Source organism: Microtus oregoni, unplaced genomic scaffold (assembly GCF_018167655.1).
Source record: "Microtus oregoni isolate MIOR12 unplaced genomic scaffold, Mior012 000014F_ref0000157, whole genome shotgun sequence".
Classification (NCBI taxonomy): domain Eukaryota; kingdom Metazoa; phylum Chordata; class Mammalia; order Rodentia; family Cricetidae; genus Microtus; species Microtus oregoni.
Genome location: NW_024543073.1, coordinates 11,631,582 through 11,644,321, shown reverse-complemented (window position 1 = coordinate 11,644,321; position 12,740 = coordinate 11,631,582). Strand labels below are relative to the sequence as shown.

The 12,740-nt window shown below is 35.6% G+C and overlaps 1 protein-coding gene across 2 annotated transcripts in view; it reads left to right on the top strand.

Annotated features, from left to right (window-relative positions):
* The window catches only part of Trim23 (tripartite motif containing 23), a 29,080-nt gene extending 18,981 nt beyond the window's left edge, over positions 1-10,099 (top strand). For both annotated transcript variants that reach the window (XM_041663213.1, XM_041663214.1), the window contains 4 exons: positions 1,905-2,034; positions 2,489-2,599; positions 3,982-4,106; positions 8,286-10,099. In XM_041663213.1, the coding sequence (XP_041519147.1) occupies positions 1,905-2,034; positions 2,489-2,599; positions 3,982-4,106; positions 8,286-8,465 (546 nt within the window). In that variant the 3' untranslated portion in view covers positions 8,466-10,099. The remainder of the gene's footprint in view (positions 1-1,904; positions 2,035-2,488; positions 2,600-3,981; positions 4,107-8,285) is intronic.
* Positions 10,100-12,740: the final 2,641 nt, after the last annotated feature.

Genomic DNA, 12,740 nt, shown 5'->3' with positions numbered 1-12,740 from the left:
TTTACCTTTTTAGATAACAGTTCTAAGTACCATGATCTAATTATGTCCAAAATATATAAGACTTATTATCTTACCTGTTTAGGTTTGGTGTGACAGTCTGTGCATGTACACGTGTACCAGTATGTGCAGAAGTCAGAGGAAGATGTTGGGTGCCTTGCTTTATGTTTCTTTGCTTTGTTCTTTTTAGACAGGGTCTCTTCTGAACCTGGAGCTAGTCTGGAGGACAGGATGTCACAGTGATCCATTTCTGTCTTCCACACCATAATCATTTTAATTAGGTGCTGAATGCAGTTACTAGTATTTTATAATGTTCTAGTTTATATCTTCTTATGTGTGGTAAGGAAAGAACAGTGATGGACACTAAGAATGCCTCAACTTAATTTATTTTTTATTTGCAGTACTAGAGATCAAAATACACCTTACCCATGCTAATAAAACTCTCCCACCAGTTCCTGCCGCAGTTCTCTTCTTGATTTTCTACTGATTTGAGTGCTATAGCTTCTCAGCTAGTATCTGGGGTTCTCAGAACTTGATTTTTATCCTTATGTAATTTTATTTTTGAGATGTAGTATTGAACTACATTTCATATTTTGGAGCCCACATATATATTAAGTTGATGCTTATGGAACAATTGAACTTAAGTAGAATGAAAAGGAATATCTCATAAGTTTCTAAATATATTAACATTTGAAAAGAAAATAATATTCTTAAAAGGGTATTAAAAGCCAGTAAAATTTTGAATCATGAAAGTCAAGAAAAATAGTATTCTGTGGACTGGAGAGATGGCTCAGCAGTTAACATTGGGTTGCTCTTAAGAGGATCTAGGTTCAGTTCCCATCTCCCACATGGTAGCTCACACCTGTCTATATTTCCAGTTCCAGGGAACTGACACCCTCACACAGACATACATGCAGGCAAAACACTATTGAACATAAAATAAAAATAAGTTACATATTAAAAAAAAGAAAGTTAAAATAGTACTCTAAAAAAGGAAGGAAAACAATAGTTTCTTGTTTTTGCTTGTTTGTTTTCAAGACAGGATCTTTCTGTGCAGCCCTCACTGGCCTGGAACTTGCTCTGTCTATCAGACTGGCCTCAAACTTACAGATCCACTTGTCTCTGCCTTCTGAATACTGGGATTAAAGGCGCACACCACCACCGCCCGGCTGCAAAACAATAATTTCTAACAACAAATAGTACTTAACTGTCAGGAAGTATTGTATAAAGTTTTATATAAATTTAAAACATAGTCTAGTAAATGCTTACTATTTAGTCTCATTTTTATATTAGAGAGAAGTTAGGAATATGTATATGTATGTATGTTCATTTCATAATTCTTTGTAAAAATCAAAAAATCAGAAATGATCTAAAATCTAACAGATCAGTTAAATCGTGATCCACAGTGATAAATTATCAAAATAGTTTTGCCAGTATATATTAAAGTGAAAGCTTTCCATAACATATGGCAAATGAAAAATAATAGTTGTATTACTTGTATAATACTGTTTTCAAAAGCATGTTTGGAGAGTTGGGATATATTGTTTGTTTTTTGTTACAGGATGAGGCCCTGAGTTGTTTTCTAGCACTAGAAAAATAAACAAAAAAAGAAAAGTAAATTTTTTTATGCTTCTTATCCAATGTGGAATACATCTGGGAAAATATATACCAATATTATATTTTTAACAAATATTTCTTGAAATTTAATGGTGGTCTTTATTCTTAATTATCACTTTTTTAGGTATTAAATTTCTGTGTGATATTTACATGTGTGTGAATATATTGTGTGTGCATGCACCTGGAGATTAGACAGATAAGGTCTGTCACTCAACATGGTTAAAAAACAAACAGAAAACAAAAAGCATGAATATTGTCTTATTCTGACTTCAGTTTTTCCAAAACTGCAGGACAACAGAGTTCATATTGGACCCAAAATGGAAATCCGAGTAGTTACATTAGGATTAGATGGTGCTGGAAAAACTACTATTTTATTCAAATTAAAACAAGATGAGTTCATGCAGCCTATTCCAACAATTGGTAAGTTTGAATACTGACAGCCAACTAGCTTGTAGCTAGCTGAATTCTGAGTGTGATATTGTTATACAGGTTTCCTTTCCTGGCTCTAAGACACAAACAATGAGATCATGGTTGTGGGGGCTGAAATATGCTTGGTGACATTGCAGAGGACTAAATGTTGATGGGGCAGTTGGGTGGAATAAAAGCTTACAGAATCTGACTGACATTAGGAATGAGGACGTAGCAGTGGTACAGAGCTGGCAGATATATGGACTCCAGGTCTTGAGGACCTTGGTGAAACTGTAGAGGTCGAGCATTAAAAGTAGACATTTCCCAAAGTTGGTTTGGCTTCAGTAGCTATTGCTATAGCAGACGATTGCTATCTCAAAAATATAAACAGGGATTTGCTTTTGTTTGATGTGTCATTCATTGTTAAATATAAGTACAATATAAAAGTAATGTTTTGACAAAACAGGTTTTAATGTGGAAACTGTGGAATACAAAAATTTGAAGTTTACCATTTGGGATGTTGGTGGAAAGCACAAATTAAGACCATTGTGGAAACATTATTACCTCAATACACAAGGTATGAGTCAAAAATGACATTCTAACTTAACAAATTCTTAAGATGAATTTTAGTCCTCTGATTTAACTAGCAAAACTGTTACTTAGAAGAATAATAGTGGAATCTGAGTGGGAAGGATGGTGGAGGGTGTAATGTGAATGCATTTTATTTAAATTTTCAAAGGAATGGTGAAACTGGGATATGTACATTTAGTTTACTCATGAAAGGCCATTTTTGTGAATAAAAAACATGCTTACCTCCTCTTGGTTGTTATTAAAGTTGAATCAGTATTCTTATGGGTACGATTACTGACAATAAAGTAACATGAAATTGTGTTTGTGGCACATATGTATAGTCTGAGGTCAACATTTAGCTTATTGTTATTGCTCAACAGCATTACTCCTGATTTATAATCAGTGTGTTCCCGGAGGAACCCATCAGAGTTTTCTCTGGACCAAATGGCACATATTCTAGCATTTCATCTAGCCTTTGTCACACTTGGCTCCATTCTACACTTTGTGCAGCGCCCATCAAACATACTGATACACCTATTTTTTATGTCATCATCCTATTCCCATTTAAATGTTAGGCTAATTATTTTTCCCCTGGAAATTTTGAGATTATGGTTAGTATGAGCCATAATTTTGAAGGAGAAGAAAACTAGAGAGATAATCATGGTGACACCTTATTGAAGGAGAAGGAAACTTTATATAATCATGGTGGTATCTTAGATTTTAAAAATTATTTCAATTTTTTTTTTTAAGTTTTTGAAACTGTCTCACCATGTAGTCTTACCTGGCTTGGAACTTGTTATATAGACTAGGCTGCACTCAGACTCATAAAGATCTTTCTTCCTCTTCCTCCTGAGTGGTGAGATAAAAGGTGTGCGCCTGAACATCAAGGCTTTGTGTGTGTGTGTGTGTTTAACCTTTTTAGGTTACCATGCAAAGTAATGAGTTTCATTATTGTATTTTCATATGTATGTGTCATCATACTATCCTCCTTCCTTCTCCTGATCTTCTTCCACCTAAATAGTTCTCCTCTGCTTATATAAGACTCTTTGTAAAGGGAGTTTTCAAAGAACAGGTAGCCTCAAGATAGCTTTTAAGTACATTTTCATGAGAGAGACAGACAGACACAGAGAGAGGAATTTGTATTTAATAGTTTTATAAATCCTATCAGAGAAGAAAGTAAACCTGTGAAGTTATATAAACTACTCAAGATCATCATTAATTATTAAGTCCTGCTATTAAATAGGCAGCCTTTAAATGAAAATAGATGATAAAAAAATTTAGCTAGACTAATTTATGTTATTCAATTATTACTATCTAATAATGAATGGTACTATGTTAATTTAACTGAAATTTAACGAATAACTTGAATATTTTTGTGTATTTTGGTAGCTGTTGTATTTGTTGTTGATAGCAGTCATAGAGACAGAATCAGTGAAGCACACAGTGAACTTGCAAAGTTGTTAACAGAAAAAGAACTCCGAGATGCCTTGCTGCTGATTTTTGCTAACAAACAGGTAATGGATTTTTATATCAGAACATTTACTACTTTAGTAGCTTTTTATAGCCTATGCTTCAGTCATAAGTCATTTGAGAAAATTTCCAAGAGTCAATTCATTAACTATAAAATTTCTGCTGTGGAAGTGTTACTTTGGTATCCTAGAGTACGCACAAACACACTAATCAAGTAATTGATGCAGGTAATGCATTCTTGTGTATGTATATGATGTATTATATTCTAACGAAGATAAACTGAGAAGTAACTTCAGTAAGGAGGCAGAGCTATTCTAAATGAAGTGGTATCTTAAAGGATCTAAATGTAGTATTTAGGGAGCAAGATCAGGAGAATCTGTCCTGGCCTATATAGAAATCCCAAAGCTAGCATGAGCTACATAGCTTGACCCTGCCTCAAGAAAATAAAGGCTGGGGTTTTAGCTGATTTGTAGTGCTCTCATGCAATATATGCATCGCCCTGGTTTTGATCCCTCAAATGGATATGGTGGGGGGATTAGGTTAGAAGATTGGAATTAAAATTGTGATGTGATGAATTTATAGATGTCTTTGGGTGTATAGGTGAAGGAAATAGTATGGAAGAGAAAATAGCATGGGTATTTTTAAGGAGCATCATACTAATTTACACGTGACATTCAGGTAGAAGATGAAGAAAACCTAGATTAATAGATCTATTTGGTCATGCTGTAAAGGCCTTACAGGGCTAGATGAAAAAGTTAAGATTTTATTCAAAAGAAAAGATAATCCACTTTTTGGGCTTATTAGTATATGATAACACCATACCAAAATTTTAAGACTAATATTGAGGGTAGAAAAAAATGTAGAAAAAAAAACCGTAGCCAGTTAGTAAAAGTAGGACATGTAATACATGTAATACTTTGAATAGAAGAATAGAAAGGTGGAGGAGATTTGAGGACTTTTATAGGGTACAATTAGAATTGTGACTGAAAGGAAAAGATGGAGGAGTAGGTGGGAAAGGCTAGGTTCTTAAATGTTGAACCTAAGCTTCACAGGAGGGGGAGAATGCTTTTAAGGGAAGTAGTGCTGTTTTAATAGGAGCGGCGGGGCTGCGTCCCCAGCACCCCGGCCGCCTGGCTAGCTTATGCCCGAAATAACAACACACAAACTGTGTTCATTTAAACACTGCTTGGCCCATTTCTATCTAGCCTCTTCTTGGCTAACTCTCGCACCTGGACTAGCCCATTTCTTATAATCTGTGCAGCCCACGAGGTGGCTTACCAGGGAGATTCTAGCCTACGTCCATCCTGGGTCTGAGCTTCATGTGTCTGCCCCAGAGAGCAGAGCTATCACGTCTACCCGGGAGAGGGGAGCATGGCGTCTCTGCTCCAGAGAGCAGAGCTGTCTAGTCTGAGCTCACTTCCTCTTCCTCCCAGCATTCTGTTCTGTTTACTCCTCCCACCTATGTTTTAACCTATGAGGGCCAAGCAGTTTCTTTATTGCTTAACCAATGAAATCAACAGATTGATATATGACACTCCCACATCATAGTGCTTGGGTTTTTAATTTCAAGTTTTGTGTATGGGTACTTACTCTACATGTATGTTTGTGCATGTGTATGCCTGGTGCCCACAGAGGTCAGAAGAGGGGTGTCAGAGACCCTGAAACCGGAGATAATAGACATTTGTAAGCCAAAAGCCACATAGTTGTTAGAACAATTGAGTACTGGGAATAAAACCCAGGTCTTCTGGAAGAGCAGGCAATGCTTTTAACCATGGAGCCATTCTTTGAATGAAGTAAAGTTGAATATAGTAGATGCCACAGGAGGGGAAAGTAGAATGAAGAGTAAAGAACTTTCGTCTCACTAAAAATTAACAAGAACAGGCAAACTAGGCAAAAACTGAAACATCATTCCTTACTTGATCAGTACACATGCAAATAAGATGCTTGTGATGTTGCTTAAGATGAACTATCAAGAATCCTTAGAGAGTCATACACTGCTGGCATGGTTATTAAACAATTTATTTAAGACAACGGCAACATCTGTTCAGATTTTAGATGTATATACCTCTTTACTCTCAGGGTCTATAGTAGTATATCATGTTATTGAAGATAATTTTGTAAATATAGATAAACTTAACTTATATATCTGTGTGAGTACACAGTTGTCCCTTATGATTCATGGAGGATTGGGTCGAGGACCTTTTACAGATACCACAAAGCCTTTGGATGTTTTAAGTTCTTTTTATAATTAACATTTGTGTATAACTCACACATTCTCCTCAATACCTGAAATCGTCTGTAGGGTTACTTACAAGACTTAGTGAGATGTAAATGGTGTGTAATGGTATGTTAGCCTTCATTGTTTAGAGAGTAATAACAAGTACAAGTCTGCATGTTCTATTTTTTTTTTATTTTTTTTTTGGTTTTTCGAGACAGGGTTTCTCTGTGGTTTTGGAGCCTGTCCTGGAACTAGCTCTTGTAGACCAGGCTGGTCTCGAACTCACAGAGATCTGCCTGCCTCTGCCTCCCGAGTGCTGGGATTAAAGGCGTGCGCCACCACCGCCCGGCAAGTCGGCATGTTCTGTAAGGAAATGTTTTACTGGTTGTTGTTTATGAGTAGGAGCAAGGAATGTTCAGAATGGGCATATAATAAAATCTGAAAAAATTTAAACTAGTTAGTTGAATCCATGAATGGAGAGGGCTGTAGTGATATTTCATTTGTATTTTATTTTATTTATTTATTTTTTTGATTTTTCGAGACAGGGTTTCTTCGTAGCTTTTGGTTCCTGTCCTGGAACTAGCTCTTGTAGACCAGGCTGGCCTCGAACTCACAGAGATCCTCCTGCCTCTGCCTCCTGAGTGCTGGGATTAAAGGCTTGCGCCACCACCGCCGGGCTTCATTTGTATTTTAATGAATAAAGCTTGCCTGAAGATCAGAGAGTTGAAATAGTTGCCCTGGTCAGCCTTAGAGACCAGGCAGTCATGACACACACCTTTAATCCCAGTAACCACACTAGCTTGCCATAGAAACTAGGCGGTAGTGGTGCACATTTTTTTTTTTTTTTGGTTTTTCGAGACAGGGTTTCTCTGTGGTTTTGGAGCCTGTCCTGGAACTAGCTCTAGTAGACCAGGCTGGTCTCGAACTCACAGAGATCCGCCTGCCTCTGCCTCCCGAGTGCTGGGATTAAAGGTGTGCGCTACCACCTCCCGGCCACATTTTTAATCCTAGCACTAGACAGGAATGTAAGACAGGCAGCCTTATTCTGAGGGTTCCTGGAGGCAGGATCGCCATTTTGGACTGAGGTAGAGGTAAGAGACAGTGGCTGGCTGTTTTGCTTTTCTGACCTTCAGGTTGAACTCCAGTTATTGTCTGTGGTTAATCGTGCTACAGAGGGCTAATAATAGATACAGGTTTATAACAGCATATTATAATAATAGCATATTATGATTTCATGTATTCATAATGGCAGGACTTTTTAAATAAGTTATACTTTATCCATGCAAAGAGATGCAGTTTTAATGTTATGATTGATAATCTACATGTGTTGCTAACATTAAATTGAAAAATACCTTTCTGTTAAGATGCAAACCAGCAAGACAAAATTTATGCATTTTGATTGTACATGGAAATTTTCCGGAAAAATATACAAGAAATCACTACTATTCATTGTTCCTGGGAAGGATCAAGGATGGAAAATAATACATTTATATTATAGTTTCTGCATAAACCATTTTTGTTATATATGTACTTTCCTTTTTGGGTGAGACGGGGCCAGATGGCTGATGCCTTATGGTGACCTAGGTCTTTCAGATAGGAGGCATAGCTGTGATTGATTTCATTATATTATCCTTAATATATATAGACAGTTCTAACCAAAACTCTTAAGTTCAATTAATCTCAAAATAATTGCTGAAAATAAATACAGTTTTTGTTTAGGATTCAATTTGAATGGTATTAGCTTCTAGGCAGTGATAGCACACACACCTTTAATCCCAACAGTCAGGCAGAGGTAAATGGACCTCTGAATTTTAGGCTAGCCTGGTTTACAGAGTGAGTTCCAAGAAAGCCAAGACTACACAGAGAAACCTTTCCTAAAAATAAATAAATAAATAAATCAAACATGTGTTTGAAAAATATGTTATCAGCATATTTCTATATAAACATAAGAGAAAAAAATGATCACTTGGAAGGACTGATAAAAATTATATTTTATGTATTTTAGGATGTTGCTGGAGCATTATCAGTAGAAGAAATCACTGAACTTCTCAGTCTTCATAAACTATGCTGTGGTAGGAGCTGGTATATTCAGGGTTGTGATGCTCGAAGTGGTATGGGGCTCTACGAAGGGTTGGACTGGCTGTCCCGGCAACTTGTGGCTGCTGGAGTGTTGGATGTTGCTTGATTCTAATGCAGCAGTTGTTTCAAGCTTATGGTTCAAAGTTACTCTGCATGTAATGTATCCTAAGAAATTCTACATCTCAAATATGATAGTTAATGTAGGATGTGTGTATAAGACTGAGAACTAAGTATGTCATTGCTTTTATAAATTATTCTGTGACAATTTTAAATGACCATATTACATTGGTTAAATAGAAATCTCTTGGATATAGACTTTTAAAGGGCACATTAGGTACTGGAGATTTTTAGTTTATATATGACCTGTATATTGGGGAGGAGTAGTCACAAAGGATTAAGTAAGTGAAGGTTCTTTATTTCAGTGAAAAAACAAAACACAACAACAACAACAACAACAACAACAAAACCAGCCAGTGGAGTGCCTAACAGAACCTAGGAAAGTATGGCTTCCTTAACCCCACCTTTTATTCAGTTTTGGCAGTAGACAGGGCAGTTGTGTACTAGAACTGAAGCTGTATTGGGGGAATAGGATTGCTTTACTTTCACATTCAGTATAGCAGTATCATTAATGCTGGGGAGTATAAACTATAGAAAAATCAGTATTTTCTAGTTTTATCAGCTCTCCTAAAGCATTTTGCATAATACAGTGAGAATGAGATAGTATCTAAGTGAACCTGATCATTAGACTAAACCAAAACCAGTAAAACTGAAAATTGTTTGATCTTTACTAACAAGAACCATTTCCAGGAATGGTCCTAGGTTTACTTCCTAGGTCAGAGTTGGTCCTTTAGTTGTTAAACACATTACTAAGTGATATTGCTTCCTTTGTTGGTCAAGTGTTATAAATCACATGAAAAGCCAGTCACTTTTACATGAACATATAGCAACCTAAATAGAAAACTACCTATACCTTAGGGAAAGGTATTCAAACATTGGGAGTGCTAATTTCTTTAAATGGCTCCCAAGTTAAGTACATTCATGCAACAATAAAAAGGATCAAGGCTCTTCAGGACAAGGTCTCAGTGAAGAGGAAGAACGTATCTATAGGAAAAGAAACAATTGAAAAGTTTACATTTAGTATGGCAGTGTTGTGAATAAAAGTTAAATTTTGCGTTCTTTATGGTTTCTTTTTTGTAAAGGATACTCTTATTATGGAAGCATGATTTCTTTAAATAGCTAGATTTCTTGTTTTTAATGCTCTTACTTTAGGATGAAGTTGATTCTTAAATTGTACTGCAGTTGTTACAAAGACAGTGATGTCTGACAGTAGGATGTAACTTTTAGGTGGCGCTGTTCTGGTTCAATTTTTTTTCAAATGTACCTTTTTTTAATTAGAAAAAGCCCATCACATATTACGGGCAATATGTAAATAAAAGTATAATATTTTGTCCTTGGTTTTTCAAGAAAGTAACTGGTCATGCTGTTACAAGTAGTTGTGTGTATACGTAATACTTTGTAACTAAATTATTTAATATTTGATTTTAGTAACTGTGAAAAATAAAAATGTTGCATTGCTTGTGAGACCTTGAACTGTTTTCTGTAGTAACTGAAAATGTGCTGACACTAAGTGAACTTGATTTTCTTATAAATTATGAAGTTTATTATTTCACTAATTTTGTTAAACTTTGTAATTCCTATTCTTAAAATATAACCAAATATAATTTTAAAATTGTGCTTAAATATGATTGTAATATAGATATATTACAGTGTTTATGTGTGGTTCTTTTCTTGGGCTGGCTCCTGCTACTGTGCATACGTACATCGTTTGGCTAATCATTTTGTTAAGGGTGTACTAGTTTCCTCTGGGAAGTGTCAGATTTTAAAAATCAGCATATGTTTTAACTACAATGTACTGGGATTTGCCTTATGTCTGAAATTCTATATTACATTTAGTTATTACTCTATTACTTATATACAGCAGGTATGTTAAGTATATAGCCCTTGGTCTGTAATTCAGGAATGATTTATAGCCAACAGAAGACATTATTTGTACTTACGTATATGATCAGTATAGAAAGCAATAAAATGTTTAAATTATTAGGAGTTGTTATTACAAAAACTGCTTAATAAATTATGCATCTAGCATCATTGCTAGTAAATTTCTTAAGAAGTCTTTTATTAGGACTGGGCATAGCTCAATAATAGAAGCATTTGCCTAGCATGTATGAAATCCTGTGTTTAATCCCTAGCACTGCAAAAAAGAAGAACTTCATTATTTATGCTATGCCTAAAAGAAACAGAAACAAAAAGGAGTGGAGAATGGCTTAACCTATCACATTTGAGATAGGATTTATTTGCTAATTCAAAGGTTTAGAGATGTTATTCTATATTCAGGTCACATTTAAACAAAAGGTACAAGAAACTTTTGGAGGGAAAGCTAAATTTTTGCAGTAAACAAAAGTGAAAGCTTTTAGATTAAATTTAGTTGTATTTCCCAGGAACCATTTACATAGCCACATAATGGTCATTACAGTGGTCTGGTGAGCTTGAGGATGCAGCTCAGCTTATCTGTTTTTGGATTGACTTTAACAAAACCTGAGATTCCATCCCCATCACCACCAAGAAAGGAGCAGAGGATGGGTTTGAAAAGCTTGCCTAAATCTTAAAAACATAGTATTTATTTAATGCTTATATAACATTGGAAAAGTCCTCATTTTACAAATTGGTACCAGGGAAGACTGATGTGCACATGTATTCTTCCAAAAGAGAAATCAGACTAAATGTGAGATTGTGCATTAATAATAATCCAAGGGCAGCAGTGTGGCTCAGTTTGTAGAATACATGGTAATATGCATAAGGCCCTGGGTTCAGCTCCATAAGTACTGCATAAACTGGGCATTATGGTATGTGTCTGTGATCCTAGCACTTGGGAGGGATCACTAACTACATAGAGACTTTGAGACTAGACTGAGATACATGAGACCCTATTTCAAATAAAATGATATGAAACCAATTCATTGGTTGCATATTATGATTCTTTAATTAAAGCAAAATACTTGAATGTTTGAGGAATGAGGCATTATTACCACTTGATAGCAGTATTACCAAAATTCTACTTTGAGGATGAGTGTAATACTTGTAAGTAAATGTAACAAAATCCTTAATGGAGTAAGCTCAAATTCTTTTTAAAATTCTTTTTGGGGGAGGAGGGTTACAAGACAGTGTATCTGGGTATCCTCCTCTGTCCTGGAACTCATCTGTAGACTATGCTGGCTATGTAGACTATGCTACTCAAGAGATGTGCCTGCCTCTGCCTCCTGAGCACTGGGATCAAAGGTGTGCGCCACCACTGCCTGACCAAAATTTATCTTTTTGTTTCACTTTTTTGGAAGGGGTAGGGGTAGTTGAGGCAGAATTTCTCTGTGAAGCACTGGCTGTCCTGTAACTCCCTCCGTTAGACCAGGTTGGCCTGGAACTCACAGAGATTGCCTGCCACTGCCTCCTAAGTGCTGAGATTATTAGAGGCCTGCACCACCACCACCACCACCACCTTGCTTCACAGTTTGAAGGCACAATTAGACATACTTTTTCATCTTGCAGGTTGCATTTTCATACCAAATGAAATGATGCTATTGATCAGTGGCAGGAACAGGGCTCCTGAAGCAGCTCTACTGAGATGTTCCTTTTTTAAGTTTCTGAAGAGGCTGTCTAGAAGACAGAATCTGTTGTTAGCAGTTAAAGGCAGTTGAAGAATATTATCTATAAAGACTTTAGACTTGTACTGTTAGAATTTGTTTCCAGGCATTATGTAGTCTAGGCTGGCCTTTACCTTCATATCACATGTGCTAGGTGGAATGACAGACACATCCCACCACACCTATTAATAGATTCTATTGTAGGATACTAAATTTTACTTTTATTCTTGATGGTTACTGAATTAAAATCTAACTCATTAGAAAAAAAATTACTTAGCTACATTAGGAAAAGCAAATGAAAACAGTGAACATTCATTAAAAATAAAAATTCAAGTGGTCATTTATTTGATACTTCAATTTAAAGGATATTTTATAAGGAATAAATATAATGTCTTTTGATCTTTTTCTTTAAGGATCACCAAACCTATAAGAGCATGTTTTTGAAATTGAGGAAATATATACCAATCCATTATTTAATACTGAATTTGAATCAGAAGAGTACTTGCCTATAAGAAATGTTATTTGCCTAAATTTAGTTGTCACCCTTAATATCAGAACTAGTCCAAGAAAAACCAAAGGCAGTTTTTAAAAATGATCTTTAACTAAAAATACAAAAATACAGTTTTATCTTTTGAAACACGATTTCCATATTCATCAAGTATTAAATTTCCAAATGTGAAACAGTC